This window comes from Dendrobates tinctorius, unplaced genomic scaffold (genome assembly GCF_039654945.1).
Source record: "Dendrobates tinctorius isolate UK_male_01 unplaced genomic scaffold, ASM3965494v1 ptg000144l, whole genome shotgun sequence".
NCBI classification, from domain to species: Eukaryota; Metazoa; Chordata; class Amphibia; order Anura; family Dendrobatidae; genus Dendrobates; species Dendrobates tinctorius.
Genome location: NW_027361811.1, coordinates 16,268,854 through 16,292,162, shown reverse-complemented (window position 1 = coordinate 16,292,162; position 23,309 = coordinate 16,268,854). Strand labels below are relative to the sequence as shown.

The 23,309-nt window shown below is 44.7% G+C and overlaps 1 protein-coding gene across 13 annotated transcripts in view; it reads left to right on the top strand.

Moving 5' to 3' along the window:
* The window catches only part of LOC141049516 (transducin-like enhancer protein 4), a 188,951-nt gene that overhangs the window by 51,385 nt on the left and 114,257 nt on the right, over positions 1–23,309 (top strand). For 8 of the 13 annotated variants that reach the window (XM_073546051.1, XM_073546049.1, XM_073546052.1 and 5 more), the window contains 2 exons: positions 1,315–1,519; positions 1,649–1,665. In XM_073546051.1, coding sequence (XP_073402152.1) covers positions 1,315–1,519; positions 1,649–1,665 — 222 coding nt within the window. The remainder of the gene's footprint in view (positions 1–1,314; positions 1,520–1,648; positions 1,666–23,309) is intronic. The other 5 variants (XM_073546050.1, XM_073546060.1, XM_073546062.1 and 2 more) reach the window with 1 other exon arrangement.

Genomic DNA, 23,309 nt, shown 5'->3' with positions numbered 1-23,309 from the left:
ATTCAGGTTTTTGCTTTCAAATTAACTCTCTCTGCATGCTGTGCAACAGGGCGAAAACTCCAGCGCTAATTTTCTCCATTTAGACATTTCTTTTTTTCCACTGCTATATCTGAAATGTATATATTTAAGGAGTTTACCGGTTGTTATTCTGTATTTGGCAAATTTTACCTGGTTAATATCTCGACTTTTCAGCTTATTTTTTCTTCCTTGTCAAGCGATGTCTGGGAGCAACCTTTCTTTCCATCTTCATGTGGTAGACTGGTGATCTGGACCTTCTGGATAGTATTAGCCAACTATACGTAGAGAGAACAATGAGGCTTCTTTTTTTTTTTTTTTTTGCAGCCTTTTTTATGCTAATGAGCTTTTTACAATATCGGAGAAAGCTATGAGATTTCAGAAAAGCTCCTGCACATGCTATTTTTTATTTTTTTTTATTTTCCGTACTGAATTTGAAAAGTGCAGCGTTTTTTAAAATCGTGCAATGTCCATTCTTTCAGCTTTTTTTCAGCGTTTTTCACTTATTAGAAAGCAATGAGAAAGTGCTGCAACTAGCAGGTTTTGCTGTGTGTTTTTTTTTTTTTTTTTTTTTTTTTGCAGCGTTTTTTGATGTATAAAGCTAACCTTAATAAAGATGTTTTGTAGACAAATTACACGTGATAGCCGAAACAAAAAATGCCACAAAAATGTTGGAAAATGTTTACTGCCAAGAAAACAGGTTTTGGCTACTGGAAAAATGGGTCTAATGAGGAGGTGGCTGTAGTCAATGGCGGGGTTGTGGTTACAGCCGCCGCTGTATATGTGCTGAGCGGTGACTGAAGCCATGCCGGCACAACCCCTATGACCGGAAGCCGAACGCTGCCAGGTGGAAGAAAGTTACCGTAATCTCTTCCCGGCAGCTGGGCTCTCAGTGCCGGCACTGCCCGGTGTAGAACTCTATTAAGCCGTGGATTAACCCCATATCTGCAGGAAATAGTTTTGTTTTTTTTCCTTCTGTTTTTCTAGTTTTATACTTGAAGCATATAAACCATATCGGAGTTGTTAATGTTGGATTAAGTTTATTTTGTGGCATACGTTATAGCATCAAGGCCTGGGCAAGACGTAGACACTTAGATTGTGGATGTGACTGACCCGAGAAGGGTCTCTACTGTGCAGTCTTCTAGTAATGAAAACCAGTGGTGTAAATCTTTCTAGTCACTCATGGCCACTGATTTATACGCTTTTCTCTTGCACTGACATTATGCATGAATTGGTTTTATGTCCCTTTTTTTTTCATTATACCGAGCAAGTTCAAGATCTCTGTTGATTTTTTCACAGCAGCAACAACTCCAAGCCCAGCATCTATCTCATGGACATGGTCTCCCGGTGCCCCTGACTCCGCATCCTTCTGGCCTGCAGCCGCCCACCATCCCACCTATCAGTAGCAGTGCTGGATTGCTGGCCCTTTCCAGTGCTCTCTCTGGACAGTCCCACCTTCCAATCAAGGATGAGAAAAAGCACCACGACAGTGACCATCAAAGAGGTTCGAAGGACAGCTACTATACATATCTGATATCATGTTGTCAGTGTTTGTATACTGAGACTAACTTTTTATATTTTTTTCTTTTAATTTATATGTATTGTGACATTTCCCTGGACGATCTCCTTGCAGATAGAGACTCCATTAAGGTAAGATTTGTTTTAATATTTTATCGTTCTCATCCATGTTTATGATCTATGTTTTTGTTATTGGCAGGTTGTGCAGGTGATTTTCTGTTCTGGTTTAACTGATTTGCTACTTTTCAGCTCTGCTCCATTAGTGCGGAGCTCTGATCAATGACCACCGCTTGTACACACACTGTAGAAGAAGGATTGTAGTCCAGGGTAGGCAGCGTGATTACAGATTGCTCACTGTACACCGCCCAAGTGACTGCAAACGAGTGTCTGCAGAGAAAATATGACTTCATTTTCTCCCTGCAGCTGCACTTCCAATTAAACTGCTGAACATGTTTAACTGTATTTACCTGCAGAGTATCACTATGGCCTCAAGTAAGTACCATATAGTATTCCATTTTTTTTTTTTCCCAGATGGGTTCCTTTTAGCTATTAGTCTAGCTTTATTTAGCAATTAATGGCTCCAGGGTGCCGCATGTGTTACATTTTTGTATGTGTTTGTGTATCTCCAACCAATTCCACTCTGTCTTATGTCCCCATGCTAGAGAATGTCTGGGAACGCAGTACCAGGATTTTTTTTTAATGTATGCACCACCCTGTGGCCATTAATAAAGGTTTATCCAATAGTGTACTACCCTATCAAGCGGGCCATCCATGTTTAGATGACTTGACTGAAAAATGATTTGGCTGATGGCTCCGTTCTCCTGACTCCCCCCTACACTAGAATGAAACACTTGGCTGAGCGTTACTGCATTCTGTATGGCGCGTGAAGAAAGCTGCTGCCAGAATTTTTTTCATAGCTGCTTATTTCCTGTGTATATTGAGATCTGGCGATTAAATTCCAACTACCCAATTTTTATGTTCCTTGGTTTACATAATGTAGTATGCAATGCAATATACTTCCCGAATCCCTGTGAAGGGGACCTGAAGCCTGCGCTCCTACATTGGAGATAAATCATCTGCTAACTGGGCCCATAGCATGTGCACGTAGTGCTTTCTGGGTGCCTTCATTCTCCTCTTTGCTCCACAGTATTCTGCTGGCGACGCATTGTCTCTAGGGGGGAAAAACGGCCCATTACGGGGCCTGTTCTGCCATATGAGATTCAGCAGGGGTTTATAGGCTAGTACAGGCAGTATAGTCCTTAGCCATACAACATGGATCCTGAATACCCATATTTGCATTAACCCTAATTTTCTGTGAACCAGTCACGGATGGATTCACAGGGGAACTGGTCTGTATGTTTCTTATAATGCACTCCCATCGCTAAAAGAAATTGATTCTGATCATAGGGTTGCTTTAGACATACGATACATCTTCAGTAGCTGTCCACTTGGTACCAGTTGGCCTGCCAGATTTTGCTCCCGACTACCTCCTACACACGCACACTCGGCACACCATGCAAGTGTTCTGTAATGGGAGAGGCGAGTCTTGCCAGACGTTTTTGTCCAGGTTCTCTAAAGTTGGCATTTTCATCTGATGTTGGTGAACTGGCCTTTTTAAGATTAGAACTTTATAAGATATGAGAATTTAAGATTAGCATTATTGGCATAACTAGTGTGTTTCTGTCACCCTCAAAACTCTGATTAAAACACTTTTATAGAAATGTAGGAAACTTGGCCACAGATCAAAAAAACACCTTGTGTAAAGATTTTAATATTTTATTTGGTAGGGAAAAAAATATTTGTATGCAAACGAGGGGTATTTTGGTGCACGCTTCATGTGGCCAAGGGCTCGGTTCACCATTGCACCCTCTCCATTCACATTCTGAGCACTTGTCATATCTTGATCGACAGTTCCCAAGTGAACTCAATCCCTGGCTCCTGTCTGCAGTACAATACCGAGCAGCATCCTCAGACAGAAGCCAGTGATGTGTGTGCACACTGACATGGGGCACAGCTGGGCTCCTACAGTTTTAGGGCTCGCTGAGATGGTGCCCGGACTGGAGCGTGGCAGCCTCCTAGAAATACATGAACCTGTCATACTTCGGTTGGGAGAAGTTCAGCTATTCCGTGCTCTAGTGGTCCGTGATTGGACCGAGATCCAAGCATGTCTCCATGAGCCCTTACTGCTAAGGTGCAGTCGCTGATTGAATTCAGGAAATGCGTGCTACAATCAAGATATGACAAAGCGCTCAAATGTGCAAAATGAAGGGGCATAGCGGGTACTTTATGCCCTTGGCCACACCAAGTTGACGCTAAAGCTCACTCATTTATATACAACTTGAATAGTATTTTTCTGTCAACGAAATCGGCAAAATGTTTACTACATGTATTATTTTTTTATTATAGGGGGCTAAGTGACCCTACAGATCTGTAAAAGTAGTTTAATTAGCATTTTTGGAGTGACAGACTCCCTAGAAATCTTGGCCGAATCAATATAATAATGTATTTTATCTTCCCGAGCAGAATTGTTTTTTAATATGATCACGTTGTTTTAGCTTAAAACCCAAACTAGCCAAAGCGGAGACAGATGTATCAGCAGATAATGACCTCTGCTCTAAGGGCCGTCTGCTTGTGCTGCTGTGAATGGCCCGCAGCTTCCCCCTTCCGTTAGTCGGCTGGCTGTTTGGAGATACATGTAGTGATTGGGAAATTGTGGTTTGACAGATTTTCTGCTGTATTGTAGTTGGGTTGTGTCAACATCAGAGGCGGCCTGCCAGCGTTACAAGGTGAACTAGTTGGCTAATTTCCTTAAATGTTTGCAGCAATGCCCGGAGTAGCAGTTAGCTGCTTGTTCTATTGATCTGCCCTCCCTTAAGTGCCTGCTTGTTAAGAGGGTTTTCTGCTGCTAGACTTGTCTGCGCGCGACTCCCGGTGATCTCGCCAGCAGCCCTGGGCCCATCAGCCATTTCCTCCTAGGAGGAATCATTTCTTCCTATAGAAGACTGCTCCTTAACATTTAATAGGTAATGAAGGAGACATAAATTTACCCCTTTTAATTTCTCCCTCTCCCCTGCTTCGAACAGACAGTTTTGGTAATCTAAATAATAAGTAATTTTTGGCCATCTGTCAAAAGGCAACTTCTACACAAATTTAAATTAATGGTGCCTGAAATTTTTTTCATCGCTCCTCTAAAAGCCTCTAATGTGCAGAATATTCCGGATCTGCTGCTTGTAATTAGTGTTGCATGTAATGAGAATATGGGCAGTGTTTTGCGGGCCCCTGTGTAACATTTTGTTATGGTAGCAAAATGTTGATTTATACGCGGCATCGAGCAGGTTTAATTGTCGGAAGCACTTGTGATTTTCTATATTTTTTTTTTCTCTCTCTCTCTCGCTCCTTCGATGACATAGATTATTAAATAGGGCAGTCTTGAGGAAAGCTTGTAAAATGTAAATTTAAACTCCCTGGATGCTCGGGCAATTAAGCTGCATTGCTCATTGGTGAAGTGGGGGCATCGCCTCGGAGCCGTGCAGAACTACTCACCTGGTTTTATAGCTTTCATTTCTTTTCTCAGAAATTGCCTTTTAGTGAAGATGCATTTTCAGCTGTGTGGTTTTCATAACAGCATCTGCCCATCTTTCTGGTTTTGCTTGTGATTTCCAGGGAGCGGATCAGTAGTAAGATCACGAGGACTTATTTGTGGCTAGGAGAGGAAGTGGTCTTCATGTGTTCTTGTGGACAGAGTGCAGTTGTAGACCCGGTCATGACATTCTCCCTTCTGTCTCCCCATCCCCTATGCTCTTATGTAAGGTGTGATTTCCGCTTCAGTCTGTTTTCTATGTATTGCTGACGTTTGATCACATAATATACAGTATTCTATCCCATTTATACCCAAAAACTCTACACTATTTCTTTACATGTTGCAAAATCACAATGGAGACCGGTTACTCTGGACACCCCTCTATTAGCTGTTCCGCATGAGCTCCTTCCATGGTAACTGGCGTTCACCTGCCCTGTTATTACAATGACAGCATTCACCTGAATAGGTGCCAGGTAATACTGCTTTCCCCCTTCATTGGCCTGGCAGCCTTTTATAGGGGGTTGTCAAAGGAGTGCATTCCAAATAGAGCTTGTGCCTGACGAGGTAGCCGATCTATGTATTTTTTTTTTTGTACTAGGAAAACGTAATTATTTTTTCTGATATGGATCCATAGCTCCTGTTCTCACAGCCATAAGCTGGTTGTGCCCATTAGATTGCTGTCTGCCAGACGGTGGTTCAGTTGCCATACACAGAAGCTCTTGTTCGGCCGAGTGCTCCTGTATAGAGATGAGCGAATTTGTTTGGATTATGTCTCAGAATCTTATTTTAACGTATTCGGTCCATTTTCGTACCGAATGTATGTCTTATGATCGGTTCCGAACATATTCGGTTTGACGAATATTACAAAAATATTCGATTCCGATCGTATTCAGAACCGAATCCGAACAAATACGCTCATCTCTACTCCTGTGTTCACTATGAGAAAGCTGCAACATACGCTTTGGCCGGCGACTTATCTCCAGGAGGACAATGCAATCAGCAGTCCAGTTTCGTAAATGCGCGAACGAATTGACATGTCTTCTGACAATCAGTCGATATGCTCATCAGTACACATTATTTTATTATCGCGCCATTTATTCTAGCACCATTTATTCCATGCCGCTTTACATGTGAAAAGTGGCATACATAATCTACATAATTATACCGTTGACTTTGTTGGGTCCTTTTTATAGTTCTGTAATGGTTCTTTTACATTTAGGGTTCTTTTACATTTACTGTGTTTTTGCTGGACATTTTTGCGGCCCCAATAAATTTCTATGGGGACGCAAAATCGGCCCACAAAAATTCCACCGTGTGGCCGTGAGGGCCGTATTTGCGGCCGTGAAAAAAGATCGAGCCTGCTCGATCTTTTTCACGGCTTACGGACACTGCTCCCTTTGAAAATCAATGGGGCCTCAAAAACAAGCGGAAGTTTGTTTTTGCAGTGCACCGTGCCTTCCGGTTTTGCGGAAACGCCGTTTTTTTTTTTTTTTTTTTTTTTTTGCAATACTTCTTCCATAGTATTGGTAACCTTAAAAACGGCGATCTGCAAGTTTTTTGCCATCCGTTATTGCGGCAGACCGTGAAAATTGCGGCGATACTGCCTGCAAAAACAGGCCGCAAAAAACCCGGTAAATGTAAAAGAAGCCTAATACATTTCTTCATGCCTGTAGCCACCAGTACAGCACATACTGAAGGTGGGTTTTTTACATTTCCTTATGCAGTAATCTCCTTGGCTCCTGCTAGTGGTAGCTGCCAGCAGGTGGCACAAATTTAGGACCAATTTTGGATGAAAAAAAAAAAAAAACAAAACAAATTAAAGCGAGCTATGCTTTTTAAGAACTTATTACAATTACTATTTGTATCCATAAAATGTTGACTCCCTTTTGGGGAAAAAAAAACTTGCGTCTTCAGATCTTTATTAGCATGTCTGGCACTGACATGTACATGTAGATTTGTGGGGGCTCTCAGAAATTAGTGTATTGTGGGAAGTCACATGGCATACGCTTAGAGCTGAGCTCCCAAACATATGTAAAAAGCTGTCAAAGTGAATGACTTTGATCATAACTGATAACATACGGCTGTTTCTGTGAAAAGAACAGTTCATTTTGCTCAACTCTTGATTGACGAATGATTATAATCATTCAAATAACCGATCTGACATGTTCACCGTGATTAAGGGTGCTGTATGCACCAGAAAGGCGTAGGTGCTACTTGCTTATTGGTGCATTTTTCTGCTGTTATCACTATTTTATCGCACTTCTATAAAGTCTGGAACATTTACTCCTTCTTGAGCTGGATCTCCTCTATGTTGTTAATCCTTCAATGTCCAAGGCCTTGGCTCTGTTCTGGCACCAGAGGACTTATTGCTACATTGGTGAGCTGGCCTTTTTCTTTTTGTTTTTGTTACCAATTTGATTTTTTTTTTTTTTTTTTTTGTATTTGCTGCAACATTGGCCAAAAAAATACTACACATCCAATGCATTGGGACCCTGGAGGTCCCTTCCAACTCTAACGCTCTTTGAGATGGGTTTTCTTTTTTTTTTTTGTTTTGTTTTTTTCATCTCTGAAGTTTGGGTTCAAGAATAGCCAGCAAATTATACCTCGGGATTATATCTTATCTGTACAAAATATCCTTTGAAAAGTTCCTTTGTATTATTTTAAGTTAACAGTAAGCTGGCAATCAAAAACTAGATTAATGGTAAAAAAATAAATTGCTAAAAGAATAGAAAATGTTAATTCCAGTCCCTGTCATCTTATATGTTTAAACGGCATCGTCCTCTTCAAATATTAATGGGTTAATGTAAAGGTTCTTAAAAAGCAAGAGTCCTAGAGAGAACACTTTCTCTCTTCATTTTAGTGAGCATGGCACTCCGGATACTCCGACTCCCATCAGTCATAACATGCATATTTCTGACAAGTTAAACCTGTGTATCCAGTTACCCTTTATATCAATAATTTGGGTTTTGATGCTCAAAAGTGACCACTATACACATGGTTACAGTGAAGAATTTAAGTATTTGCTACACTGCCGATTTTGCAAGTTTTCCCACCTACAAAGAATGGAGAGGTCTGTAATTTTTATTGTACAGTCATGACCAAAAGTTATGAGAATGACACAAATATTATATTTTCACATGATCTGCTGGCCTCTGGTTTTTTATGTGTGTTTGTCAGATGTTTTTATCACATACAGAAATATAATTGCAATCATATTATGAGTAACAAAAGGTTATATTGACAGAATGAGTTAATGCAGCAAGTCAATATTTGCAGTGTTGACCCTTCTTCTTCAGGACCTCAGCAATTCTCCCTGGCATGCTCTCAATCAACTTCTGGATCAAATCCTGACTGATAGCAGTCCATTCTTGCAAAATCAATGCTTTTATTTTGTCTGAATTTGAAGGTTTTTGTTTGTCCACCCGTCTCTTGATGATTGACCACAAGTTCTCAATGGGTTTAAGATCTGGGGAGTTTCCAGGCCATGGTCCCAAAATCTCTGTTTTCCCTTCACCCATGACAGCACCACCTGAGAGAGGGATCCGCCCCGCCAGGACAGGAACCTACTGAGACATAAGGGGCGGCACCTCTCCCCCGCTTCAGTTGGGTTCCTGTCCTGGAAGGAATCCCACTGTGGCGGTGCCTGTCATGGGCGAAGAAAAAGATAAGACCCAGGCCCGTCCCGGCGCGGGAAGAACAGGTAGCTTACCTGTAGCGCCGGCCGTCGGGTCCTGGAAGCGCAGTCCCCGGGGTCCCTGGGGCTCCGGGTTCGTGCGGGCGTGGATGGGATTCCGGTGGCTCCGGGAAGCCCCCACCGCGCCGCCCTCCCCTCGCGCACGCCGCATCTCGATCCCCGTGGTAGGGGAGAGACGCTGGCGTCTTCCGGCCGCTGACGTCAGCGGCGCTTGGAATGCTGGGTGCGCCGGCTGACGTCAGCAGAAGGCGACGGTGTAATGGCGCTGGGTGCGACGCCGGCCGGCTTCTGAAGCGCTGAGCCGGCGGTCGCAGGGGGGAGGGGAGGAAGACGCTCACCAGGCGGAGGCATGCAATTTAAAAAGAGGAAGACAGCTGTAGATCGGCGGTGCAAAATGGAGTCCGAGCAGGAACGTTCAGCGTCCCTGCCTCCCTCACAGCCCTCTGGCAGGAAGCATGGAAGCCATTCAAGCAGCAGTCGCCCCAGCCGCAGGTCGGGGCACTCCTCAAAGTCCAAAGAGCGCGGGTCAGGTGCTCCGATGCAGCCTCCAAGTCCGTTACCCTTGATTACGGGTGGTGAGTGATCTTCGTGAATGTTAACAGTATATTAATAGGGGTTTTCTATTGTATGCTTCACCCTGTAGGAAAGGCCCAGAAAAGCGGGAAGCAAGAAGAAGAATAGGGATTGTGCTATATGTAAATCTCCCCTAGCAAGAGACTGGCAAAAAGATCTCTGTGCTTCGTGCATTCAGCGGACTATGGCGGAGGAAGCGCCTAGTTTCGCAGCCAATCTAATATCTGCCCTCAGGTCAGAAATGGAAGGCTCAATTAAGTCCTTATTGAAAAAAGGGAAAAAAAGCAGGAAGGATTTCCCTAGTTCCCCCTCAGATTCCGCGTCAGTATCATCTCAGGCGGAAAAATCATCCTCCTCAGACTCCTCAGATAGTGACACAGGGGGTAAGCCATGTTTCCCTGTAGAAGATACAGATGCCCTCCTAAAGGCCATTAGAACCACAATGGGCCTACAGGAAGAAAGGGCGGCTAAAACCCTAGAGGACGTCATGTTTGGGGGGCTTCAGGAGAGGAAAAAACGAACCTTTCCAGTAAACGCGAAAATCCAGGCGCTTATTGAGAAGGAGTGGAAAAAGCCTGAAAAATCGGGGGCCCTTCCATCCGCCTCTAAGAGACGATACCCCTTTGAATACAAGGATACGGAGGTATGGGACATAGTCCCAAAAATAGATGCAGCGGTGTCCAGATCTTCCAAAAGGTCGGCCCTGCCCTTGGAAGATGCAGGGGTTCTTAGAGACCCGCTGGACAAAAAAGCGGACTCATATTTGAGGCACGCATGGGAAGCGACAGCAGGAGGTCTAAAGCCGGCGATAGCGGGCACCTGCACGGCACGCTCCCTTATGATCTGGCTGCAGCAGTTAGAAGAGAAGCTGGCGTCAAGGGTCCCAAGAGAGAAGATCTTATCAGACATGTATCTCTTGCACGGGGCAGCGGCTTTTTTGGCAGATACCTCGGCGGACTCTATGCGATTGACAGCCAGAGCAGCGTCACTATCAAATGCTGCTAGACGCGCGTTATGGCTTAAGGGCTGTCCGGGTGACCTTCAGTCCAAGGCCAAATTGTGCTCTCTCCCCTGCGATGGTCGATTCCTGTTCGGCAAGAACTTGGACGATATTCTGGAGAAAGCAGGCGATAAGAAAAAAGGCTTCCCCAGATTCCCTATGGATCAGAGGAGACAGCCCTTTCGGAGGGGGAGATTCAATAGAGGGCGTCCTCCCGCTGACAGGAGAAGATGGGAGGATAAAAGAAAGAAAGAATCAGGGTTTATGTTTGGTGGAGGCACCTCCACCTCAAAAAAGTCACCACAATGACGCCGGTATTCCAGTAGGAGGGAGATTGGCACTCTTTTTCCAGGCCTGGGAAAAGGTCTCCTCCAATACCTGGATTCTGAGCATCCTAAAAGAAGGCCTGAAAATCCCCTTTATTCGTCAGCCAAAACCCGTGGTCGTCATCACACCTATCAGGAAGATGACCGAAGAACAACTGGCCTTAGAAACAGAAATCCTGAGCCTGATAGACAAGCGGGTACTGTCCGAGGTGCCACGCTTACAGGAAGGAAAGGGGTTTTATTCACCCCTTTTTCTAATAAAAAAACCAGATCAGTCGTTCAGGACAACCATAAATCTCAGACGCCTCAATCTTTGGATAAGGAACCCGACCTTCAAGATGGAATCAGTGACTACGGCAGTAAAGCTGCTACATCAAGATTGCTTCATGGCCGTAGTCGATTTAAAGGATGCGTATTATCACATCCCTATCCATCCAGATTACCAGAAATACCTGAGGGTAGCGCTTTATATTCAGGGCACACTAAGGCACTTTCAGTTCAGGGCTCTTCCGTTTGGCATATCCATAGCCCCGAGGGTCTTCGCCAAGGTCATAGCGGAAGTGACAGCCTTTCTCCGGATTCACGATACGGTCATAATACCATACCTGGACGATTTTCTTATAGTGGGCAGTTCAGAGGACCACTGTACAGCACAGTTGACTCAGGTGATCAACACCTTGCAAGAATTAGGGTGGATAGTCAATTTCAAAAAATCAAAACTACAACCCCTAAAGAAACAGACCTTCCTAGGATTTATACTGGACTCAGAAAGGCAAGAGTGTCTGCTCCCAGAGTCCAAGATAGAGAAGGTACAAAATCTGGCCTTGGCGGGCCGAAATCAACCATGTATGACATTAAGAAAAGCAATGTCCCTACTGGGTACCCTAACATCCTGTATTCCGGCGGTCAGGTGGGCTCAGTTTCACACCCGGCAACTCCAGGGGGAGATACTAAGAGCACAAAGATCTCTAAGAGGGCGTTTGGAAGGGAAGCTGGAGCTTTCCTCAAAAACCAGAGACTCTCTCAACTGGTGGTTGAACGGGACAAATCTGACCTTAGGAATACCATGGGACAGACAGGCGACAGATATAATTTTAACAGATGCAAGCTCCTCGGGGTGGGGGGCACACCTAAGGGGCCTCATAGGTCAGGGTTCCTGGACACCTCAAGAAAGGAAGGCATCCTCCAACCTGAGAGAACTGTGGGCAGTGGGCAAAGCCCTAAGCCACTTCATTCCGCTACTCCAGGGTCGAGACGTACGCATCATGTCAGACAACAAGGTAGCAGTGGCATACATCAACCACCAAGGTGGGACAAAATCACACTCCTTAATGGAAGCAGCAACAGACATTCTGAACAGTGCAGAGGAACACCTACACTCCGTGACAGCCCTACACATAAAAGGGGCAGAAAACATAGAGGCAGATTTCCTGAGTCGCAATACCCTGAGGCAAGGAGAATGGGCGCTAAACCGGTCCATTTTTCAAAAGATAATTCAGCTTTGGGGGGAACCGGTGATAGACCTCTTTGCAAACAAGCATAACAGGCAAACAGAAAGGTTCTGCTCTCTAAACCCGAGGGAAAATCCATGGGCAGTGGACTCGTTGCACATCCAGTGGAACTTCAGACTGGCTTACGCGTTCCCCCCAGTAGCTCTGATCCCAACTGTGGTAAGAAAAATCAGAAACGATCAAGCCAGAGTGATTCTAATAGCTCCATTCTGGCCAAAAAGGCCCTGGTTTGCTCTGCTACGGAAGATGTCCCTCTCCGATCCATGGGTTCTGCCAGAAATCCCGGACCTACTAGCTCAGGGTCCAATATTGCACGCTCAGGTCAAAGGATTCCATCTGACGGCGTGGAATTTGAAAGGTCGCTTTTAATGGATAGGGGGTTCTCCCCTGGGCTGGTGGCCACTCTGCTAAAAAGCAGGAAACCGGTGACTACTAACATCTACGGCAGAACATGGGATAAGTTCCTACAGTTCTTGGGTAAGCCGTTAGGAAAAGAACCCCCGATTAGGGCCATCCTAGAGTTCTTACAATCTGGGTTGCAGATGGGGTTAGCAGTAAACACACTTAAGGTTCAGGTGTCGGCACTAGGGGCGCTCTACAATTGCAAACTGGCATCAGATAGGTGGATAGCCAGATTTATTAAATCCTGCCATAGAGCTAAGCCTATTCCAATACCCAGAATAGCCCCCTGGGATTTAAACCTGGTGTTAGAAGCCCTTACAAAAGATCCGTATGAGCCATTACATCAGCTACCCCTAAAGTTCTTGACCCTAAAAACAATCCTGTTAGTAGCCCTCACATCAGCCCGCAGGATAAGCGACTTACAGGCTCTCTCAGTAAATCCTCCTTATACGCAAGTCTTTCAGGATAGGGTAGTATTAAGAACAGACCCCAGTTATCTGCCCAAGGTAGTATCAGATTTCCATCGGGGTCAGGAAATTGTCCTTCCATCCTTTTGCGAAAATCCAAAAAATCTGGGGGAGGAAAAATTCCATAGTCTGGATGTTAAAAGGGCTCTCGTAGAATATATATCTGCCACTAGCCAGTGGAGGAGGTCACAGTCCCTATTCGTAGCTTTTCAGGGTGCCAGGAAAGGCTATGGGGTTTCAAAAGGGACTATTGCTAGATGGATTAGGGAAGCCATTAGTGTAGCCTATTCAGCTAGTGGTATCCCGATTCCTGACGGCATCAAGGCTCATTCCACCAGAGCCGTGGCGACCTCCTGGGCTGAAAAGGCAGAGGTATCAATCGAACAGATTTGTAAGGCCGCTACCTGGGCCTCACCTTCAACCTTCTTTAAGCACCATAGATTAAATCTATCCTCCTCTGCTGACTTAACCTTTGGTAGAAGGGTGCTGCAAGCGGTGGTCCCTCCCTAAGGTGTTTCGAAGTCTCCAAAAATCTCTCAGGTGGTTCTGTCATGGGTGAAGGGAAAACCACCATGGTTACTTACCGGTTGCCGGTTTTTCCGGAACCCATGACAGCACCCGTACATTCCCCCCCTTTTTCACTGTATGGGTGTGCACAATTAGTAGGGTGTTTTGAGTGTTGTGGTGTTGGATTAAACATGTAACTAACCGGGAAGTCCTCTCAATGCTCTGTAACCCAACTGAAGTGGGGGAGAGGTGCCGCCCCTTATGTCTCAGTAGGTTCCTGTCCTGGCGGGGCGGATCCCTCTCTCAGGTGGTGCTGTCATGGGTTCCGGAAAAACCGGCTACCGGTAAGTAACCATGGTGGTTTTGTTCCCTGAGCCATTTAGTTATCACCTTTGCTTTATGGCAAGGTGCTCCATCATGTTGAAAAAGGCATTGTTGATCGCCAAACTGCTCTTGGACGGTTGGGAGAAGATGCTCTTGGAGGACATTCTGGTACCATTCTTTATTCATGGCTGTGTTTTTAGGCAAGACTGAGAGAGAGCCCATTCCCTTGGCTGAGAAGCAACCCCACACATGAATGGTTTCAGGATGCTTGACAGTTGGCATGAGACAAGACTGGTGGTAGCGCTCACCTGGTCTTCTCCGAATTAGCTGTTTTCCAGATGTCCCAAACAATCGAAAAGGGGATTCATCAGAGAAAATGACTTTAACCCAGTCCTCAGCAGTCCACTCCCTGTACCTCTTGCAGAATATCAGTCTGTCCGTGATGTTTTTCCTGGAGAGAAGTGGCTTCTTTGCTGCCCTCCTTGAGACCAGGCCTTGCTCCAAGAGTCTCCGCCTCACAGTGCGTGCAGATGCACTCACACCTGCCTGCTGCCATTCCTGAGCAAGCTCTGCACTGCTGGTAGCCCGATCTGCAGCTGAAACACTTTTAAGAGACAGTCCTGGCGCTTGCTGGTCTTTCTTGGGCGCCCTGGAGCCTTTTTGGCAACAAGGGAACCTCTCTCCTTGAAGTTCTTGATGATGCGATAGATTGTTGACTGAGGTGCAGTCTTTCTAGCTGCGATACTCTTCCCTGTTAGGCCATTTTTGTGCAGTGCAATGATGACTGCACGTGTTTCTTTAGAGATAACCATGGTTAACAGAAGAGAAACAATGATGCCAAGCACCAGCCTCCTTTTAAAGTGTCCAGTGGTGTCATTCTTACTTAATCATGACAGATTGATCTCCAGCCCTGTCCTCATCAACACCCACACCTGTGTTAATGGAGCAATCACTGAAAAGATGTTAGCTGGTCCTTTTAAGGCAGGGCTGCAATGATGTTGAAATGTGTTTTGGGGGATAAAGTTAATTTTCTAGGCAAATATTGACTTTGCAAGTAATTGCTGTTAAGCTGATCACTCTTTATAACATTCTGGAGTATATGCAAATTGCCATTAGAAAAAATGAAGCAGTAGACTTTGTAAAAATTAATATTTGTGTCATTCTCAAAACTTTTGGCCATGACTGTAGGTACGCTTCAACTGTGAGAGCCAGAATCTAAAAATAAAAAAACAGAAAATCACAAAAGACGTTTATGCCTACATAGGTTGCTGAAGTCTTTTCTGCTGAGGCTACGAAGAACATCATAAATATACCCAATGTGGCATTCTTTTAATATATGGAAATAATGACCTTAAACTCATTTATTCCTAGTTTTAGTTCATATGGCTAAAAGGTAAAATTGTCTCTTCTTCTTTGGATGGATGGATGGATGGATGGCTGGATAGATAGTTACCTAGTAAGGGCAGAGTATGGGCAAGCAGCACTAATCTAGTCAATCCTAAAATGGGATCCTGACCTCTAATCTCCTTATGTGCTTCCAAAGCTTTCTTGTTATCTTTTCTATATTAATCCTCTGATAACTCAGCAGTCTGGGGGTTTGCCTTCACTTCCTGGGTGCTGCAGTGCAATGACGGAACTGAATGGGTACATGGGCAAAGTCTTTAATTTGGAATTACTGATAACATGGACTAGGCTTAAGTAAAGGCCCTTTTACATTTAGCGATGCACCAGCGATCTGACCCGGACAGGATCGCTGGTGCATCGCTAGATGATCGCTAGTGAGCTGTCATACAGGCAGACCTCACAGCGATGCAGCAGCGACGCAGCGCATGATACTCACCTTTCACACACAGCGATCCTGACGTCCTCCCGCCCGCCTCCACGCGTCGCTCGACGAGAAATGGAGCCGCCCGATCTCGCGCGATGAGCGACAGACAGCGGGGGAGCCGGTCGGAGGTAAGTATCACACATAGCGATATCGCTAGCAATATTGCTATAACGTCACAAAATCAGTGACGTTTTAGCGATATTGCTAGCGATATCGCCATGTGTAAAACCCCCTTAAGATACAGTTAGGTCCATATATATTTGGACAGAGACATTTTTCTAATTTCGGTTCTAGACATTACCACAATGAATTTTAAACATGTTAAGGAGCTGAAACTCATAAACCCTTCATCCAATTTTAATGTGGATACCCTCAAATGAAAGCTGAAAGTCTGAACTTCAACTGCATCTGAATTGTTTTGTTTAAAATTCATTGTGGTAATGTCTAATATATAATGTCAAATATATATGGACCTAACTGTAAATGGCACAAAAATATTTAATTGGAAAGAATGGAAAATATTATTGTTTTCAGCCCATATAGAAATAAGTAAAAAAAAAAATTATATATATAAAATTAGGGAAAAAAATTGAAGCAAAAAATGTTAATTCTGTACTTAATATCCCCTATCCTGGTGTATATGGTCCCCTCATCCCCATCCTGATACACATGGCCCTCCATCCATACCCTGGTATGCATGGCTCCCTCATCCTCATCCTATTATGCATGCCCCCCTCATCCCTATCCTGGTAGGAATGGTCCCCCTCCTCCCTGTCCTAGCAGGAATGATCGCCCTCATCAGTATCCTAGTATGCATGGCCCCATCCCTATCCTGGTATGATTGGCCCCATCACCATCCTGGTATGCATGGCCCCATCAGAAAACATTAAAAAAGCAAACCATTACACTTACCTTCCTCCATTCCCTCGCAGCGTCCTGCTCCCATGCCAGCAGCTGCTTAATGCTTGTAAGCAGCACATGGCAGGGACATCATGTGCTGCTTGCAAGCTGAAGGGCAGCTGCCGGATTGCTCAGTGCTCTGCACACTGGGATTGTGTGTGCAGAGAGCATTCATTGCTCTCTAACGAGCACAGTGTCATCCGGCTATCATACCAGGATAAGGAAAGGATTGGGCCAATCATACCAGGATGCCATTGAAGAGAAATGAATATTCATTGCCCTCCATACCCATGGGCGTGGAATGCAGTGAATGTTCATTTCTTTTTAGCAGCAGGCACAGGAGTTGGTCGCAGCAACCGACTCCAGTCTCTGTGACCTTCTGCTCCACCGAAACCGCTCCCCCCATCATAGCCAGGGCCAGTACAACCGGACTACAAGACCCACCCCCCCTTCTTCCTCCACAAAGTGCATCTTATAGTCAGAAAAATACAGTAGATATATATAGAGATCTAAATATAAATTTCTTTTTTTGCTTAAATATTTCAGTACTTGAGACTGAGAATAACACATTTTGGATAATTTTTGGATCAGGTAAACAAATGCCATTCACACTCTAAATCTGAGAAGGGGACTATGAATCTGGGTTTACACCAGGCAACTGCAGCATTAAACAACCACTGATGGGCCACATGTCGTTGAATAACTGTCCACCAGACCACACTCGTCAAGGGATAGCACTCCTCGATGTAGAGTTTTATGATCATCATTATGGTGATTGCGTGGCAGGCTAAATATGGAGTCCTGGGACAGGTACACAATATCAATTTTTTTGTGATTGGGCATGTTAAAATCTATCATGGCTAACCCTTCTTTCATTCGGTATCGGATGAGAATCAGGATGACCCCATACACATTAGATAGTTGACTGGTCCTGGCTCGATTGGAGGTTTTGGCTACCATTTTATTTTGTATGTGTAACCAATCTCGGCACTGAAAAGTGATTCTATATTTGTCATGCATAATCGCCCTACTTGGTTCCCTCTTGCTGCCTCTGTAGAGCTTGGCGGTCCAGCCCTCCTGCATAGAAGATGGCTGCCACAGTTCCATAAGACCAGTGGTAAGTTTGAATCCCACCTCTATAGCACCGAAAAGACAGAGCAAGCGTGACCCAGACTTAATACAGGGATCATCATGCCTCTGCAGAGCCATCTTGGATGCTGGTGGACCCAAAGGCCAGTTTCAGTGGGGGGAGGGGGGACTGCAGGAAGAAAATGGAGGTCACCAGGTAGGGTGACTATACAAGACAAATGTACAGTTGCTTTTCGGTGTCGGGCTGGAGGATGACTTTGAGGTTCACCACCCCTGCCCTCTGGCATTGTGTGTTTTGCAGTGCACCCTGTACTCCTCGCTGTCGCCCAAGATTCGGTACACCGAACTGTTTTGAAGTAATTTTTGTAAGATATACATAATCCATAATTGTGAGCCTTGTGTTGCATATTTCTCTCGGCTCCCTGTAGACTTGTATGATAAAAGGAAAGGTATTATTTAGCGATGTAGAGCTACATTAACGATTCCTCTGGGAAAAACCTCTTGTGTGTGCCGGTGCTGAGATGGAGCTGGCTTATATTTACATTTAACCTATTGTTTGCTTTCCATTGAGTTTCCAGATAAATTGGCTTGAACAGATTCCCAGCTTAGACTTTGTTGCTTGGAAAAAGCTGTTGACTTTGCATTCTGGTATTTTGGGTAGCATTCTCTAAGAATGAGACGCTCCCATTCCTCTACCGTGTGATCCAGTAATTTGTTAGGTGTTAATTGATCTCAGCCTACGGGCAGGCACACTGTGTGGAACAGGTGCCCTCATAGCAAAGGATTGGCTGCTAATTATTAATATCTACATTCTGAGCTGGGACACGTGAATCTATTAGTGGCCGGTGCAGTAATTACATGTGGTGATTGGCAGGACAGCAGTAGATAAATGTGCTCGACTCGTGCAGTGTGTAAGAGCACAGAGAGCTGTGCGCATTAGAATGATTCTCAAGGTGACGCGGACAGAATGGTTATAAAGCACCAATGACCCTTTCCACATCTTCCGAACCATTGTCTGTTCTCTCATCGTTTCTGCCTGACTCCTGACTCAGAGCTTGCGTTGTGTTCTTCATGAAATTACACTAGTGCTTTAATTCTTAAACCTCTCATCCTAGAAATGTGTGACTAAACTGACTAGTTGGTGATATTAGTGATGAGCGAGTATACTCGTTGCTCGGGTTTTCCTGAGCATGTTCGGGTGAGTATTTTGGTGTGCTCGGAGATTGTTTTCGTCGCCTCAGCTGCATGATTTGCGGCTGCTAGATAGCCTGAATACATGTGAGGAATGCCTGTTTGTTAGGGAATCTCCACATGTATTCAGGCTGTCCAGCAGCTGCAAATCATGCAGCTGAGGCGACAAAAACTAAATCTCCGAGCACGCCAAAATAGTCGGAGGACACCCGAGCAACGAGTATACTCGCTCATCACTAGGTGTTAGGGAGGGTGTCCCTGCAGGTACAGACAATCAGTGACGACCGTGTTATATAGGGACACGCCCCTTTGTTAAAAACTCAGTTGTCAACTTATTCTGAATATTAGAAGAGAAATAAAAGGACAAGACCCAATGCAGAGTTATGAAGAAAATATACTCCACGATTGTTGTTCTGAGCGGATTGCACATATTTCCTAAAACGGACATTATTATGCTTTGCTTTATATGGCGCCATTAATTCCACAGCGCTTTACAGACATTTTCATCACTGTCCCCATTGGGGCTTATAATTTAATTCCTTCTCAGCATGTATTTTTATTGTGAGAGGAAACCCACACAAACACAGGATAACGTATAAACTCCTTGGTGGGATTCTAACTCAAGACTCAGCGCTGCAAAGCAACAGTGTCAATCACTAAGTCACCCTGAATCATAAATCGACAATACAAGCAATTGAAATAAACTTTGAAAAATATCTTCGTACAGATTTCTGCTTCTTTTTCCACTTATGAGCCACTTATTCTTATTTCTCCCCATTGCTGGAGAAGCTTAACTCTGTCTTGCTTATGAGAAGATGGACTGTTAGAATAGAGAAGTCTCTGATTCAATCTCCTTTTATACTCTATGAAGGGGTGAGGATCAGAGGGAGACCCGGAAAGAAATTGCTGAACCATATACCAAACTGCACAGAACTACTGTATAATTGTGTGCTAGCTAAAGAATGAAGAGCAGGAATTCCTCTGTCACGCCGCGCTCACCTGAGGGTGGGACCTTGGTCCCGACGTCATCTCTTTCTGAGCCGCGGTCGCTGCGGGGGTCACGCCAGGTGCGCACGCACACCTCTCGTACCTCGGTTCCTGTCTCCTCCATGTTATGTGTGCGCTTGCACGCTCCTCTCAGTTCGGCCTCCAGATCCGTCCTCTATATGGTACTGGAGGACTTGACCCGGAAACCTTAGCGATCATGTGCTATATCAGGCTACCTCTTCCTAGGGGAGGTGCCTGATTATTGTTGTGCTTCCTGGCTTGGTCTGCCTTGTCCCTGCCTGGCTGTGCGCTGTATTCGGGTCCTCTGCCTTGGACTCTATTGTGCCTCTTGGCACATGCTCTGAACCTGCACCCTCTCTGGTTCCCTTGTTGTGCCTCTGTGGGCAGTGTTGTGTATGAGGCCTCATAACAGTTAGTCTTCTCCCACTAGCCCAGAGTCCATTGCAAGTTAGGAACGGGAACCTGCAGAGGTGAAAATGCTATAGTGTTATTCTTTATATATTAGATAGCTTGGCTTCTCATGAACCGTTTCTTGAAAGTCCTAAATACAACTATATGGTACTGGAGGACTTGACCCGGAAACCTTAGCGATCATGTGCTATATCAGGCTACCTCTTCCTAGGGGAGGTGCCTGATTATTGTTGTGCTTCCTGGCTTGGTCTGCCTTGTCCCTGCCTGGCTGTGCGCTGTATTCGGGTCCTCTGCCTTGCACTCTATTGTGCCTCTTGGCACATGCTCTGAACCTGCACCCTCTCTGGTTCCCTTGTTGTGCCTCTTGGCACACGCTCTGAACCTGCACTCTGCCTTGTACTCGGTTGTGTCTCCTGGCACACGCTCTGACCCTGTACTCTGACTCATACTCAGTTGTGCCTCCTGGCACACACTGCTCCTGTGCTCTGTCTTATACTCAGTTGTGCCTCCTGGCACACACTCGGACCTTGTTCCTTGTCTTATACTCAGTTGTGCCTCCTGGCACACGCTCTGATCCTGTACTCTGTCTCTTACTCAGTTGTGCCTCCTGGCACATGTTCCAATCCTGTACTCAGTCTTATGCTCAGTTGTGCCCTCTGGCACACACCCTGCTCCTGTACTTTCTCCTCCTGGCACACCTGCAGCCTGACTCAGTACTCTGACATGCTCCTTTGCACGCATCCTGCTTTACTCATATCCAGATGTACTAAGTCGCTGTATACCACGTGTTCTCGTGCCCACGTTTTATACGTCCTGCAGACACACTCACTCGTGTCTCCTGTGAGCCGGCCGCCTGGTGCCAGCAGTCGTGGCACTTCACCCCCTGGGGCTTGCCCCTGACACTCCCTGTATAGGGGGTGGTCTTCACTAGGTCAGCTCGCCCTGGGAGGGTTGGTGCCACGACCCAGAGGGTCCACTCCAGGAGTCGTCACATCCTCTGTGGGCAGTGTTGTGTATGAGGCCTCATAACAGTTAGTCTTCTCCCACTAGCCCAGAGTCCATTGCAAGTTAGGAACGGGAACCTGCAGAGGTGAAAATGCTATAGTGTTATTCTTTATATATTAGATAGCTTGGCTTCTCATGAACCGTTTCTTGAAAGTCCTAAATACAACTTAGCCATTTTGGGATGAAAATGTTTTATTAAATGTGTAATCCTATCTATTTTATAATATATCTTTTAATTAAAATTCCCTATCCTTGCTTCACTACTCTATATAACTTTATTTACTTGCACTGATCACAGTAAGCTGGGTGTTCATCTTACAACACATAGTGACAGTGCACTCTGTTGCCAGCTCATTACTGATCTGAGCCGGTGAGAGAGTGCACTGTCATTGTGCCAATTGCACAGTGACCGAGCAGGATCTAGCCCACTGATGGAAGGGACAGGGGCCGCTGGGCTAATCGTAGCCTCTACCCCTGATGACTCTTCGTTAAAGTATCCAGCAGTCACTGGGATTTTTCAAGTGAAGCTTCATTAAATAGGCAGTAGTAAACAATAACGCTGTTAGAGTAGTGAGGGAAGGATAGTGAATTTTTAATAAAAGTATATTCAAAAAATAGATTAGATGATGGCATTCAATAGATGAGCGTTTCGGATGAAAATGAGTTGTATTTCGGACCACCCTTTAAAGGGCTAACATAAAGAGGATGGTGTTGCATTTTCAACCCAGCAACAGTGTGCCCGGCCTAATTTGTAGAAGCCGATGCTTCATTCTTTGTCCAGCAATTGTAATTGTGACGACTACAGGTGTGGAAAAAAAAAAAAAAAAAAAAAGTTGAAGCCAATCATTTTGACTTTGCATTGCTGATTTCTTCTACTTTTTTAGAAGTAAGGTTTTCAAACCAGATGGCTTAAAACAGAACTGTAAATTGGCCACTTGGAAAGCATGCATTGCTAGCTGAGCCTTGTCCAATGTGCTCATTTGAATGACTAGGTAAATTTTGCCTCGGTTATGCAAAGTATTCCATTGTTTGCAGTAGTGTGTTGTCTTTATGGAAAGAACACACAAGCAAAGTACAAGGGGAGTGGTGGCCTCCTCTGTTTGCACAGCACTAACCACATTGACTCTCCAGAGCTGAGGCTTTCTCAAGTCTGACCAGAGACACTTAATTGATATAGAGCCTCTTTATGTTTTGGATGGTAATCCCAAATTTTGGGTTTTTTTTTTTTTTCAACATTTTTTATTTTTTCATTTTTTTTTTTTTTTTTTTCTTTTTGCTTTCACCTCCAAGCCACTCGGCCTACTGAATAGCAAAATAAAATTGGAAATGTTAATGTGGCAGGCAACGGGGAGAGAATAAAGTCACCATGGTAACAAAGCTACTTTCTCGATGCGGCGCTAAGATATAGCCGAACTGGAAGCAGATGTCTGATCGGAGTATTTTGCCTCCTTCAATGTAAACAAATAACTTGTAGGCAGGTGTTAGAAATAATATGGAAATCCTATTAAGAGGCTCTGGGTTCCTGTCAGCCAGGAAGCCCCGACCACAAAGGGAACTGTTGTCTGAATGAGCAGCAAGTCATTTCTCATTAGTGCTTTATCTTTTCCCAGGAAATGGCTGCTGCCTCTGTGTGTTCCTTCTCCCTGCAGTCTGAATGTAAGATGTTATTCATTCTGCTGTCATTTCCCCTCCTCCCTCCGCCTTTTGTTAAAAAAAAAAAAATATAACGTAGTCTGCTGCTCCTTTAATTTATTTTCGACATCTTTCATTCCGCTGTTCAAAGAAATAAAAATAGTCGTGGTTTACTTTTGGTAGCATCGGACTACTTGTAAGTAATAAAAAAAAAAAAAAAAAAAAAAAAATTACATTTTAGTATCTATTTTTTTTTCTAGATGTTCAATTGATGTAGCGAACGAATTAAAACCAGAAGCCTGATATCCACCCACTGAGGGTACCAAAG